Below are 16,220 nucleotides of genomic sequence, written 5' to 3' on the forward strand. Positions count from 1 at the left end.
AAAACAACAACATGTTTTTAAGGAAGATGCTATTTGGTTGCTTTTTACTCGTTTTTTACAATATTTTGAAGTCGTCGATACCTAGTCAGAGTTCTTTGATTTATTGATCAGATACTGCAAAACGCCATTTTCAACAGTTTTTCAGTTCTATTGCGGCGGTCTGTGCACCTGATATCTCCTCGGGTACTATACGACACTATTTTTGAGCATTGGACCGCTTTCCCCATAAGAACAGTGGTGACTGAGACATGAATAAACCATCACAATGACAAACTCAAACGTCGGAAATAAATATTTCCGAGCTGGAAACTCAATCTTCCGTACCCTTGTTAACAATGGTTTAAAAATGGGATATCGCTACCGTCTGAGCTTTTTCGTAAACCTTCAATGACGACTCGATTACAAATTATCAATCTCACCATCAATTATATATTTAAATATGTAATATTGTGTACGTTTTTTTTAACAATTATTTTCTCGCAAAAAAACAATATAACCTATTGTGGAAGAGGAATGATTGATTATTATAACTTTAAAATCTAAGATTCTAATGCTTTCACGGCAATTTTATCTCTTTTTTTCACAATCTTTTCTAAAGCTAATCGAATGTAATTTTTTCTGTCAGATCTATCCCCCCAAAAATGCCCATTTTCTTTCTTTGCTTCGCGTAAATATGTTCAAAACAATTTATGCAGGTATCTCTTTTTCCCTGTAAATGTTGGGCAAACCTAATCCGAATAATCTGGCTGTTGTCATTGTGGTCCTTAGGTATGTGTTACCCTTCGAATGGTGCTTAATGCACGTTCAGCTGTATCGGTTGGCACAGGCATGCAACCATATACATTAAGTATAGCAAAGATCCCTTGATAAATGTGTTTGTGCATTGAATTCAGAGTCTCTTGGCGATCTTCCTGGGGATAGCCATGTCCCGTCCATTTCGTCCTCCATCTTCTAATCTAAGATTGGAACTCGTCTCTCGTTACCGAATGTTCGTCTTGATATGCCTGGCAAATCTCTTCACCGACCTCGTGTGTTATGTTTGGAGCAAATGTTGAGCTATGTACCTGGGCTCAGATGCCAGGAGTCTTGTTTCTAGTTCCGGTATCAGGTGGTCAACTAATTTGAGGTACATTTTAGCTTCCAATAGCCAGATGGGTTGGCTGCTTGAACATTCGGCAAGTTCTGTTGACGAATATATCGGAACAGTATTTAAGAACAGCATTTGGCTTATGCGCCAGAGCGTGTTCTGATGATATTTCTGATACATAAAACGGACTGCCTAGTGTCTTAGTTATTCTCGATTATAAAAAGGACAACGAATATTGTCATAAATAGCAATGAACGCTTGAAATGTTTCATGAACAATCACACACGGTTCTCAAATGATCCCGGATTTAAAATAGTTTAAGTAAGGTAGTAAAGACAGACGACTTAAAATAGTCAGCATAACAGTAATATGCTTGAAATATCTTGAAGCAATACATGGACAACAGAAATAGACATACATGTATGGTTTGGTAGCCACCAGACGGTTCCACCACAACAAATCAAACGTTAAACAAACGAATAACAGTTTAGCCCCAATATTATTAGCGTTTTATTTTATATAAAAAAATATGCGAACAGTTGTTAGCAATAATATCTCATTTATGAAGGTTGTGAAGTTTTATTATTTCTGTAGTCGTAACCCCGTGAAAATGCTAAATAGTGAAACAACATTTCGGCCCTATTATAATTAGTTATTTGATGACATCGTTTGCACTTCTTAAATCATGATGTCACGAATGCTGTTAATATCCATCATGGCTGATGAAGAAAACAATGTAAGAAATATAATGTAATTAATAATGAAGGTAAACATTATAAAATATCGACATATTATTATAAAGCATAGTATGTAATAATTATAGAATATACGAATATTTATTTTGTAAACATTGATATTCGTGCTCAGTTAACATACAAATTACAAAGAAATAAAGTTATTGATTTAAATAAGCAACCTCGAAGCAATACGCTTAAAAACGAATAATGATTGAGTTATATGTAAACATAACTGTACAATTAGTTCGATACATCATTCTCAAACAAAAAGGGTAATAACGTGGTGATCTAAAGGAATTCAAATGGCGAGTACATTCCGAGACAGGTATTTTCGCCATGTATACCCTTCATTAATTTTTGTCCATGCATATCACTTTCCAGTCATATCAGAAAGAAATGTATTAGGGTTTATTTCTTGTTAACATTCGCTCCATATCTAAATTCAACGCCATTCGAAATTTCTTAGCGGGATCACAGCTTTCGCAAAAAAAAATCGTAGCGAGTTTAATCGAGATGTAGAGAGAAAATTATTATGGCATAAACATTACTAACTTTCTTACGGATATTGCTGAAAAAAAGAGCGGCATTTAAAAATTAAACAAAAATAATAAAGGGTATAAAATGGCGAAAAATACCTGTTCCGGCACGGACGTTTTCATCAACCCCTCTGTCAACGATGATGTAACAATAACAAAATGGCATATTTTCAAGGACATGACATTTAATTCAACACATGTACACGATTATTTACACGTGCTTGTTTTGACATGCAGTTTTCCTAATTGTAATTTGTACGGCTTTCCGCGCCATTTAACCGGTGTAAAGCCACAATGATTTAAATTGACCGTTCCTTTTTATGACCACAGCTTACATAATTTTATGCTATATAATTGGTTGCATACTATGGCCATTATTGTAACGGGCATTTGTTTTTTATATAAAATATATGCGAATTAGTGTTAGCAAGAATGTCTCAGTTGAAACACGAAGTTTCTGACTTTTTATGGTTTCTACATAAAAAATGCCGTGTTCTTGCAAATGTTTTTTTTGACCAATTAAAGCGCACACATGTATATGTTTCCACATGGTTGCTTATATTACGACAGTTTACGGAAATATATCAACTAAGACCATACGGCTTTAACATTGATATATCCTAAACATGCAAAAAAAGTAAACGTATTAAATCAAGGTATACGAAATCCGATAAAAATTTGAAAACATATATTGCATGTATATACCAGTCGATTTCTTATATAACTTCTGTTTGTATGTGTAACACAGATTATATAATACATATCAACATAATTTTGCAACTGGCGAAAAACGGAGCACACCGGAAAAATACAATAATCAGTTATTTTATTTTTGGATGAATTTTGGTGTATACGTTTTCACAATAAAATGTATAACTAATATGTCCTACGTTTGTGTATGCCTAATATTTCCGGGTCAACAATATTTCCCCGAACAAATACATGTACCAAATTGCAATTCAAGCCTTGGGCTAAGTAGTTTCAGGTATTTTTATTTGTAGAGCTGTATTATACTTGTATCAAATGTCTATATAAGTCGCGTTCTGAGAAAACTGGGCATAATGCATGTGCGTAAAGTGTCGTCCCTGATTAGCCTGTGCGGACTGCAAAGGCTAATATGGGTTGACACTTTACGCACATGTAATAAGCCCAGTTTTCTCAGAACACGGCTCATATTTTCCACATTTCGAGTATGTACCATAATAAACATCGAGTCGAGCCTACAACAAATAAATGGTGTAATTACGCGTATTATGTCCAGAAGCCTGACATTGGTGATTTGTAGATTGTTTTAGATGATAAATAATAAGATTAGTGCTCATATGCGACTTTGAATATCGGGTGAAATTCATCGAGATAAATATAGTGTTGGAACGCTTTTTGTAAACTGGAAAATTTTATTTATTTGCTCAACTCATTATTGCATCACAAAACGAGTATACATTATAACTTATTTGCCTTTACATGGACATTCGTCCCTTTACATCAGACGAATCCCAAAACAATGTCCATATTGTTTTTCAACACAAAAGCTTTTATAATCGCTGACTTCTTGCGTAAAGATCGGTGAACGAACGTAGTCCTCAGCCATGAATTTGAAATGGGTTGTGGAAATCTAGCGGACTCGGACGAATCGGCGAACCTGTAATATAACCAGAGTATGATACTCAATTCGTACATTTTAAACGTTGATGTCATCTTACCAAGATTGCTGTCTTTTTATCAACGATTTACAAAGTTAATTAGACGTTTTGTTTTAATAACAGTATAAACCATGAACATAACACACTTTCATCTGTAATAACGTTGCAAAACTATATTAAACATTGATAGTCATCCGTTATTAGTTTGAATGAAGTTGTGCGTTCGGACAAATACAAGTGTTTATATGGGTTTACTCATTTACGGTGTATATAAGGTCTTACGTGGATTCGAAACTCCCATTCTTCCAGCACGCCCTCTTCCTGTGCGAAGAGCTCGCACATATATTTTGCCGCCTTTTGAAGAACCACTTCCAGAACCAGTTCTAGAACTTCCGCCCCAGATCCAGTTATCTGTGTACTCACAGAAAAACGTCAGTGGTACTTTGTTGTAATCCATCGTAGGGCACATGTTTTCAGTTTGAATATCCCAGACGTTTAGCAATGCTTCGCCATATGAGGTCCCATATATCAATGGGGAAGTGACCGAAATTCTCACACCGCCTGTAAAGTAGCTGTTATGGGCCATATTAGCACCTGATTTGCAATATGGTCGACAAACCCTTCCGCAAGAATCAAATGCAGCGACCATGACTTCCGAAGGGTGTAAACCAGTCGGCAATTTGACTGCAATAACGCCACTGCTTTCCGATATTGCCAGCCTATTGTCGGTAATGACGTACTCTTCCGAATAGGCGCCATGGTTTATCCCATATGCTACAATCTTAATCTTTCCGGGGGAATCTAGACTTTTGTCACACGATCTGTACGGCTTATTTGTTCCAATGTTCACTAGTTCTTGTTTAAAGCCTAATCCATTCATGGGTTTTTCGTAGAGAGAGTATTTGGAAAAATGCTTGTAGTTCGATGGGCGTTTCGTAACAATCTTTACTGGAACATAAGCATATTCCATCGCATGCGTTTGCCGAGCACCAATTGCAGTACTTAGTTGCAGTCGGTTCACACTGAAGTCATTTATGAACGGTTTCCGATGACATACATTGTTTTCCTTGTAAGCGATCAGACGTTTTTTGCGACCCGGGGCCGCTTGTTCGAGACCAGGTAAGGTATCTATGTCAACGTTCGCTGTTCGCATTTCTGCAATGCTTCTCGACATACAGCGATTGGTTGTCGGATTACAACGAAGATATTGTGAACCACCGCAGAGTGGACACGTGGGAACCTGCTCATACTGCACAAGTTGAAAGAAGGCATCTGAGTAACCTGTTATCTGAATGTAGTCTAGGTTCAACTGACCATCTGGGAAGAAACCCGTTATATTGGTTGGACTTTGTGCTGGATTGTAACGGGGGTCATTCGGAACCCATGGATAGTCCGTTTCTGTCGGGATACCCGCTGCCCGCTGATTGTATCGAAATCGCTCCCAAATCTGATCGACAAACGAGTGGTGGCTAAAGAAAATGGGATCTCTGGCAGCCGCGTTGAGATCGTTCATAGTCCCGCCGACAAAGATATGGGGACCACCATGTTGCTCTTCGAAGTTGCTGTCGGCTTCTGCAGTTGGAAACAGGAGTTCACTGTTACGACGCCGACGTAGAATTGCGTCAATACCCTCATAAGTGTAAAGTTGGCCGCCACCGACATTTCGATTAAACACAGTTGCCGGATTTATTTGTTGCCAGCCTCTAAATGGCCCACTTGTTGGCAGCCCAACGCCGGGTCCGAAGAAAGCGCCGCTGAATATGACAGACTCAGTGGGGTCTTCCATCTCGTTATCCAACACCGACGCCCAGAATGGAACAGTTACCTCAGGGTCGTGAAGTCGTAGGAATGATTCTAATCTGTAATAAAGATCAGATCCAAATCCAATATTAAGTTCGACTATTGATCGAATTGGCCGAGTTATTCTACTCATTCGAATGTCGTCGTTGCAGTCAGCCTCTACGTCATATGTGCAACATAAGTATAGCACTCTTTCTACTGTATGCTTATATCGCTCTTGCTACTACAGGTATTTATTAGAAATATGCACACATATATTCGAGTAACCATGTGTGGTCATTTACATGTACCATGTTTCAATACTCAGAGCTTCTATTTAGCATATGTTTTTGACTTTTTGTACTTATCACATTTCAGGTTAAAGTTTGCGTACAACAAACTGCATATTTCTGAATTTACCGTTTGCACGTTGGAATAAAACTTAACACGTGGTTTTAAGAAAATTCACCGACTAAGAATATTAACTTTAACCAGTCTGATTATGTCCCTTTTGTAGTTTGTTTAGGGTTTGCGTTGTTATATGTTTGCGTGCAGAAAGTACATGTCTCTGTAACACTACAGATAGTCAACTGAAATTTCAAAACTTTCTTTGTTTTCATCCTCATTTTAATTTTGGAAAGTCAGATTTAGTTGCGCGTTCAAATTTAATTCAAGTAAAAGTTTTCATTAAAAAAGTACATAACTATAGAATAATAACAGCTATTTACTTTAAATCCACACGTGACTTCATAATCATAATACGATGTGGATTAACAAGACACATAACTCGAACTTATCTATAGACTTATGCCCTTGTAAACTAAATTCATGATAACATTTGAGTGCTAAAATCCCATTTTACAATCACATACATTTGAAATAAACTTAAAATATTGTTAAGGCAGTTTTAAAACAGCCACCTTTAAATTTTACCTTTTCGAAGGATCACATCCCCTTATTCAATGAGAATTCTAAGGTTAAGGTTGCCGATTACGTTGAAATTCAGGAAATATTTTGCAATCAAAACGTACACATCTCTGTCAATATTGCAGGTACTCAACTGAAACCTTACAAATGATTATGGGCTATCATGCAAAGTTATTTCTTTACAAAAGCTAATAACGCTAACCTTAAATTTAGTATTATCATGCCCATTTTTACAACAAGAAAATGTCGGTGACATTTAGGTGCAACGATTCACATCTCTAGCTGACACTCTGTTTAGGGCTCATTGGACCAAGAGCATAATCAAGTTGAAATTACATAAAAAGTTTGCGTTTAAAATCTCAGGATGGAGATATTTAGCTAACATTTCAGGTAAAGGAAGGTTACAGTTTGATCTGGCGAGGGATTCCTCTTTAGGTCATTGGGGCAAATTACTAAACTTCACATTTATAAACCTTGTTGTATTTTGTGAAGTCAGCTTATACGTAGCGTATATGTAGACAGAGGTTCACATAGGTTAACAATCGGGCTGGACAGAATGTAAACACACCGTTAGGAACTTAATTGTTTCAGATATGTAAAGTTGTAGAAATACATTTGCAAAATTCTTAAGTGCATAAACGACAGTTCTTCCTGCAATTTGTGTCGATATCTTAAGATTAAAGAATAAAACATTAAATACGTCTGAAATCGGTGCCAAACTTTCACGTTGCGTGCAGCATACCCGGTGTGCATGAATGCGTTATACCTCGATTGTTTTGCCAAGAGCACATGCTTATAAAATAAAATAATTTTGATGTATTTCACATTGCCATAAGGAAAAACCTTCTTTTACGCACTGGTTGAAATTCTTGAGATAATTTGTTTTAAAAAAATTGTTGGAGAAAAGCATCACATGCAGGTGTGTTTACATCCATTTACGTCCATCTGTGAATCCCACAAAGTCACGTGATCCTGCACCCTGTATATGAACTAGAGATATTCAACTTCCCATATGTCTGTGTGGTTTTTAAATAAGGTAAATGACAGAAAACGTTCACAAAACTGTGATTCAAAAAAACATTTCGCAAATTGTATGAGAGACTTACATTCACTTCATGTACGGTAATATTGTGATTAAAAGTTCTCAATGATTTAGGTAAATTGATAATAAACGTAAGATATTTCTTTACTTATACGTTATAGTTAATTGACAATTACAGAGTAAATAACATTTTTTCGCAAAATAGATAACACGTTGATGAATAAAAAAACTCAAATAAATGTTCAGACGAAGTAGTACGAGAAAATAAACAATAAATGAGTTTTATTCAATCCGTAATTTCAAAGGGATAAACGCTATTGGAATATCCTTATTAGTCTGTGCAGATTTCTTCATGCGACACAACGACCTTACTTTGGTTCAGTAACAAATACGACTCAAAAAGTCGGAATAGTCGTAAACTTTTTCATGGAAAAATCAATTTCATCGAAGAAAACATAGTTCGCTTGGTGGAATCAAATGATGATGTTTAATTAAGTGCGTGAAACGGTCATAGTCTTGTGTTGGTTTAATCTTGCGAAGATAAAATGATGAGAATGAAATCGTATATACTCGTTCTAAATCGCATACAGAGCGGATTGTTAATTTGCTTGCACCGTTGGTTTAATTTTTACAAGCAGTCTGCATTTTATGTTTTAATTTGGCTTATATGTAAATAAAAACAACATATATATACTTCCTTACATGTTTCCATATAGTTCATTATTGTTAACACCATCAAATGCAAAAATTAACCAGGGAATGACAACTGGTCAGCCTACTGAATTTATGTGTGTTTATTTGTCTAGGTTGAATAAACAGGAAGCCCTAGCCCATTAGTGCTTTATGTGAATTCAAAAAAAAAGGTATTCTGCTTTAAGCGTACGCGCGTCATAAGCGATACAATACACTTTACGTATAAAATAATATTACATTATTACTTTGAACTTACATCCACAAGTATAATCGATGCCATCCTGTGAACGCGGGGCCAAAGTGGGCCCTCTGCATATTTGCACCTGTATGGAATCCAGCTAGAACATCATATATGTTTGGTCGTAGTCTCTGTAATGTTCCAAAAGCGAATAAATATACGAGAATGAGGTTATTAAGATATATATCATTCGTTACTTGTAATGAAAACATTACAACAAACCTTGTCAAGTTAAGTAAAAAAAATATTCTTCATAGTGAAATATGGCGATGACAACATTCCGCCGACAAGTCAGTCATAATCTAAATGTAGATTCATTGATTCATTCTTGAAATTTACCGAATAACTGCACCTCAAGAAACAAACACCTTCTGCATGGATTTTCGTTACCATATTGACGCGATCTGTAACATTGAAGCACACAGGACGACTCACAAAGTAATGTGTCGCAAAATTGCAAATCCTACATCAATGATATAATTTTAATTGCCGTCATGATGTCATTGGTTTGTTAAATTATTCACTTAAGTAATATTATAAAAAAACAATTACGTTCTAAAGAATCTGTTTGAACAATGTGATATAATTAACCATTGGCCTCTCACCGTGTCTCTCTTGAGTCTAGTGAGAGCGTTGAAATAACGCGCCCTTTCAGTAATGGTCATTGTGCGGATCTCTTTACGCAGGCGAGGGCGAGTGGCTTGTCGTTTTCCTCGACCGGAAGCACTTATTGGTGCAAAGGAGGTAGTGACGGTCTTTTGTAGGAAGGCTTTTTCCGAAGTTGTCATGGAGGGATTCTCCTCACAAAACTTTGAAACATACATTTGCATCGCACCCCAGAAGGCGAGTTCAGCTGTTGAACAATATATTACAATATACTAATGACTGTTCAAAAGGTTCGTTTGTTCGTGTTTCTGTATCATAAACTTTATAAGTTGTCTAGTTCTTATTTGAGACGTACAAACTTATTCTAAACACAGGAAGAATAATGTTAAAATGTTCTTATAAGATGAACATTGGCCACGCTTATGGGTTTGGATTGGGTCAAAGTCTTCTTCTTAGTTCTGTATATGTTTATTTGTGATATAGGCCTCCGGCCCCTGACACATAGTTAATTAAGTTAGTTAGTTAGTTAATTAAATATAAGAATGGTTACCTTTCAAGACGCAGTCACACATTCAGAGATTTAATCAACTTTTTATATATTATGTACAGCAATTTTATTTGCATTTTGTCAAATACAATAAAAAAGGCTAAACAAATTGGAAATTAGATGTACCTGGTTTGTCATTTAGGTCGCCAGTGCCATGACACGTGTCCAGGTAATATTGCAGATCATACGGCAGAGATGGCAATGGTTCCACGCTTCCCGTGCACAGCTGAACGTGCAGCGTAAGCAGCCATGCCGACAGAAGAGTTCTCGATATCTGTTATGTGCAGACGTTAATGTAACCATGTTGTGTAATTGAATATTCATTCATAGAGAAGGACGAAAAAAGGCTTATTACATATGCCACACAAATAAACTTCCGTGGGTAGTCTCTAGATTAGACAGGAATGCTGGAACACAAGTCGAGTCTACAAATAATGCAGACTCATAAACACGAACTATACACAGAACGGAGATTGCATTTCTGTAACAATGACTGAAAAAACAACACTAGCAAACTTACATTTAAATAAAATATTTATAGACGAGCAAGTTTGGTGAGGTACTTCTGTAGTCTTGCATATCTGTTCAGGTGTTTATATTCTTTATTTAATGTATTTAATTGTGCAGGAAGGCATTTCAAATTTACCCCAATCCATCTTTATTATGATGGAAATTGATAATCTATTAGACGGAAAAAGTCATGGACCTGGCTTGAAGGACAATTCTTTATTCAGTTTGTTGAAGAACAAACATATTTGGAGTATTGATCAGACACAATTTTGTATAAGATAATTAAGAATATATCATTTGATAATTTAGTTCATGCAGACATTTTGCATGAATAGTATGACAACTTTAAAGCACCAGAAATTCCATTTCATGTATCATTTAAGAAGCAAGTGTGATTGATTATGACAGAACATATGACTGCTCGTTTAAACGTGAATACACACATTGATGACGTTTGCAATTATCGCTGTACATTAGGATTGGTAACGAGTTTATTGTTTAAATTTATTTTGGAGGTAAAAAACACAACATTACTTGAACGAAAGTTTGACACAAGGATGACAAATTGTTAATGTCATGGTTAATGATTGCATTTAAAAATGATGCATGCGTAAGAAAAGTATGCTCCACCGCAAATGCATTTTCCCAGTTTGATAACTAACAGTTCATAAAAAAATAATCATGTTTACTTAAAAAATATTTCTTTCCATGTTTTTATTTAAGAGATAACGGTTGTAAACCTCAACAATCTGTAAATAAAAACGCAATCATAACGTGAGTATTTTATTGGTATATATATTAACTGGCTTTGGTAAACCCAGTGGTTGACCAGGCAATCAAACAAGGATTAAAACTCTATTAATTATGGGTCATTATACGGAACAACAAGAAGCTGCGTCATACCGAACTGTCTGTCCAAAAGAATCCAATTAGTATTGTTAACGTATACAATCTACAATCGTATACTTATCAACAATTTTAACGTACTTTTAACATATACAAAACACTACAATTAGGTGTTGAAAGCATAGTAACATTACTACGACTGACACATGGTCATCATTTCTCAAGTACGTTATGTATTCTGTTCATAAACATTTATTTTCAAATCATTGCATGCAATACCTATCAAATCAATAGCGACATCGGTGAAACAATCCGATACAAAGTGATATTTTGAAGGTACCATAATGATATACCTATGTAATTAAACCACATGTGTTGTTTTTGAGCGTTTGAAAATAATTTTACTAATTACGCCGAGAGAATTGATCATTCTAATGAATAATGTGTTGTAAACATAAAAAGCATATACAATATTAAAAATAAACATACCTTTGCCATCAAACCAAGATACACATTTGAATATGCGGACAACAACTGTGGAAGTTGCAATTTATAGAGCCGTGCAATTAAAAAACCATTGACGTTGGTTTTAAAGGGCCTTGTCCAACAAAATTGTATGGGCCTTAACATAGTGTCTGGGAACGTAAATAAAACCACTACCTGTAAATCATTTTATGTCTGTCTAACGTAACTTAATTGTGATTATTAAGATGTCATTTTCATCGGAAAACCTCCGAATAGGGACGTTTATTTGTTACCATAAGACCACCTAGATTGGTTAAACCTTTTTATCAGCCTTTTAAACGCTGTTGTTTCAACACGCAAATATCATACGTTATAACGATTGTTATGCGTTTGAACCAACTCTGATTTGCTGAGGTTTTATAATAATAAACGTCATTAATATTACGCACTTAAAACGTAGTTTCGGTGTCAACATTATTCGCGGTGGTTGAAAATATTCAAAACATGTACTTTTATGTTCGAACTTAATAAAGCTTATAATCCCATGATGCATTGATATGAGATTTGGCATGAAAAATATATATAAAAGACTGAATTATATATCGGATTAAACATACCTAGGTACGATGTATAATTGTAAAATTCAGTACCAATACAAAAACAACATTTTAGCACGTTCATTAATTTTCTCATAGTAAAACATAGTATGTTATTAAGCGAAACCTCAGTCACCTGTATTGCTTAGAGCAAAAGCCATTTTTGTTTCGAAGGAAAACAATGACGATGCTTTGAGATACCACACACACATCTAAAGTGTTTAAAGGATCGCAAAATGGTGTCCTTCACAAAACCTGCCTCACGAAAAAAAGATAGCACATAGATACATCATTTGTGCTATTTCAGTAATTGAATTCGCTTTTAATGTGGTTTTAAAGTGTTCAACCCTTATCTTTCTTTACGCAAAGAATGTATAACTTCGTGTCTAATAAAGATATAAATATTTTCCAAAATTATCATATTTGAAGTTGTCAACTGCCATCAGCAAGAGCCATTAATTATGAATGCATAAAAGCAATTTGAATAACTAAAGTCTAATGTCATCGGCACATTATGATCTGTATCGAACGTAAAAAGTTATCTATTATAGTTACTTATTTTCCTTTACAACTTTGTTTTGACCGTCAATTTCATGGCGATATATTCTATAAAATGTCGAGAATAAAAGTCACAATCTCTATCGTCGGTGATGATTACTCAAAAGTCCCATAAAATTAAGTCATTTAGTCTATGTGAATGCAGACATTAATTATTATTACACGCAATACTTTGTATTGGTATTTCATGCTACGAGAAGAATACGTGTAGATAAACAGTCAATGGCAGTCCAATCATTTTAGTCCGGACGATAGCGTTAGAATATTTCACGTTGTGGTATAGATAATATGGTCAATTATTTTTGTTACTTTCATTATGTTTGATTTCATTTTTATTTTATAAGAATTCGAACACAACAATAAGTCAGCATAAGTGTACAAGCACATGTTATATTTGTAACTAACCGTCCTTTTATGTCAACAAAAATCTACGAATAAAAAATGAAGTAAAATCACAAAATAAACAAACGCACACATTTAAAATATTTATTTTCGAAACGGGAAAAACTGCGTAAAGCCAACATATTAACTAGTATAACGTAGTCGACTTCAATATCGTATACAATGCTGGGATAACGATGAGTTTGACAAGCTTTAAGAGCACTATGTTTTGCATTTTGCGTGTCAAGGCAGTCACTACTTTTTTAATCAAGTTTAAGAATCGATTGGTTGTCAGCGTGCAACTAAGATATTGTAAGCCAACGAGGAGACACGGTGGAACCTCCTCAAACTGCACAGGCTGAAAGAACACAGTATAGTAACCGGTTATTGTTATGTAGTCTATGTTCAACTCACTATCCGGAAAGAACCCGGTTATATCGTTTTGACATTGTAATCTGTTTTTTATCAATGCTCATTCGCTTCCCAGAAATAATTTGATGCTGTCGTGATACCTCCCGTCCATTGAGATTGTATCGTTATAGCTTTCGTATTTACATAGTCGTGGCTGAAGAAAGGTTGCATCTTAAGCAGCCGTATTTCTACCGTTCATTGTTTCAACGTCAAAGACATAGAGACAGCCATTTAGGGTTGTTTGTTTGTAGCCAACGATCCTTAACAAAGTGGCCGATCGGAGACTGTATTGGGGGGGGGGGAACTTCGAAAGTTGACCGATGTTTGATGCAGGTGTGTTATGCGTACACGCCGATTGTTCATTGGTGTGAATGGCTGAATGTTTATGTATGCATTTGTTTTACTTTGGAGCAAATAGTTCCCCATCGATCTATCCTTAGTCTATATTCAACAGATAAAGTAAATTTTCCTCATGTGCTGTTTTATACAACTGACTATATTTCGCTCCGCGAAGTAACCTTTATCCTGTTCATTGTTTCTATTCCTACAAACCCATCTGATCCGTTGCTTACGTGTTTTTTGCACATGTGATCTGTTATATGTGTGTAATTAAATGGATATTGCAAATATTTATTCATGCTGCTCTTAAAATATATGTAAACTAACAATACATTTGCTGAATCTTCTGATAAACTATAAAAAAAGAATAATGTGTATACTGTGATGGAAATACTGATAACAGAGGTCTCCAGTAAACATTACCTTTTAATTGTAAACCGAATACAATGAGAATGATCTCGTAATAATCATCAATAAACTGCAAATAAGTACAACTTAAAAAAAGAAACATTTACAATCCAGCGCTTCTTGAGTTTACTATAAAGTGAACTCATTCTCATTGACCGATTGAAAGGTATGGACCGACGAGAACCAGGGATAAACACATCTGCCACGCATTTTTAGTAATGTGAAATCAATTTTGTATGGCCGTAGTACTTTTGTGAAATACGCTTGATAAAATTGTGAAATATCCTCCCATAACCATTTCATATGAACCAAAATTGTTCTGCTCTTGCTCTACGTATTCTTAGCCTGGCTGTATAACCTCTATGGTTTTCGACACTTACTGTGTTTCTTTAGTACATCCAGACATCCAGGCATATGTTTGGAAATGTAAAACTCTTAAAACCTTGCAAATTTATGGTAAAGTGCATTTTGGTTTGTCTGCCAATCGGTTCATACATAGCATTATAGAAAAGCAATATATTTATCCATTGTGTTATCAAATTGAACGTTTTAATTTTTCAGGATGAGGTGACTAAATCGATGTCAACATCGGGCGTTAAGTACATAATCACCCTTAGTGACAATTATAGATGGGTTAAACTCACCATCTGGAAAAAGGTTTACGATATTTCCCCAATGACATGGAACATGCTTCCATGTCACCACTGTGACAATAAACATAAAGGGGAGGCTGCCGTCACAAAATGTCATTCAGGTAGTTAACATTTCTTATAAAACCTTTGGGAACCCGTACCATTCATTTCCTGTTTTCTTGACTTTGTTTTCCAAATTGAAGACACATTTTTTTCTAAAAATGAGAGGAAACAATCTATTACAGACCTTATAAGATTGACAGTATGCTTATATTTTACTTTCATGTTATGTTAGGGTGTACTTCAACTGAAATCATTTATTGTAAACCGCTACTCGATTTTCGGCGTTTTTAACACTTCGTTTTCATTACAATTTAATAGTTTGTATATACATATAGTTTGCAAACATGGAAACAAGAATACTTGAACTAGGTTTTAGTTCATAACCCAAATGATACTGAAAACCTCTCAGAATGCACTGTTATCTAATCTCCGTTATAAATTGACATTAGATTTGTCAGAGTTAAGGTCGAGTGTTACAATTTCAAGTGGAAATCTAATGAAAATTTTAAATGTCATACAAAATACAAGTTCAAACCTTTAAACTCTAAAGTATCCGTGAACATTAAGTATCCGACCAATAAACAATTACTGTTTGACCAAATAAATGAAAAAGTCTGCTGTAAGAGTTCATTCATTCATTAACTGTTCTAACATTTATTTAAAGAACGTGATACAATTTAAAATTCGGCTTTTTAAGAATATGACTTTACCAATAAGACCATTACTGGTACCCTGCCCAAAGTATTTACGCTTTACGTTTGTTTATGTTCCTGAAACAAAGGTGCGTTTAGCGTTGTGCCAGCTGAAATTTTAAACTTGCAGGCTGCGCTTTTCTCGAAATGTTTTTATTTTATTTAAACTTAAACAAAAACGCTTTATAATAAAATTATCAAAACAAATAAAAGAATGCGGGTCCGATGTTGCAGGGTGAACGTTTAGATGGAATACTATTCACAAACTCACCACTTTGAATGCCTATCTGAATTCCGAAGTTTTATGGCATACAGTTTGCGAGGAGTCTCAAACGAACTTTATCCAATAATCATTTCTTTTTAACTCGATGAACGTCATTATTTTGGTAACATTCGACCACATGTCGTGGATATAAGCAGAAGCATAACATACAATTGTAGAAGAGAACAGACAAAAGAAAGCAAGTGTTAAGAACAGCAGAAC

At 35.1% G+C, this 16,220-nt stretch overlaps 1 protein-coding gene across 1 annotated transcript; it reads right to left on the reverse strand.

The window, feature by feature from the left end:
• Window positions 1-4,555: 4,555 nt before the first annotated feature.
• LOC127834183 (tyrosinase-like protein 2) lies at window positions 4,556-11,689 on the reverse strand. The gene is made up of 6 exons (XM_052359861.1): window positions 11,681-11,689; window positions 9,962-10,109; window positions 9,288-9,535; window positions 8,701-8,813; window positions 5,061-5,862; window positions 4,556-4,564 (listed from the first exon to the last, which is right to left on the reverse strand). The coding sequence occupies exons 1-6, from the start codon at window positions 11,687-11,689 to the stop codon at window positions 4,556-4,558; spliced, it is 1,329 nt and encodes a 442-aa protein (XP_052215821.1).
• Between the last annotated feature and the right edge of the window lie 4,531 nt (window positions 11,690-16,220).

Source organism: Dreissena polymorpha, chromosome 1 (assembly GCF_020536995.1).
Source record: "Dreissena polymorpha isolate Duluth1 chromosome 1, UMN_Dpol_1.0, whole genome shotgun sequence".
Classification (NCBI taxonomy): Eukaryota; Metazoa; Mollusca; class Bivalvia; order Myida; family Dreissenidae; genus Dreissena; species Dreissena polymorpha.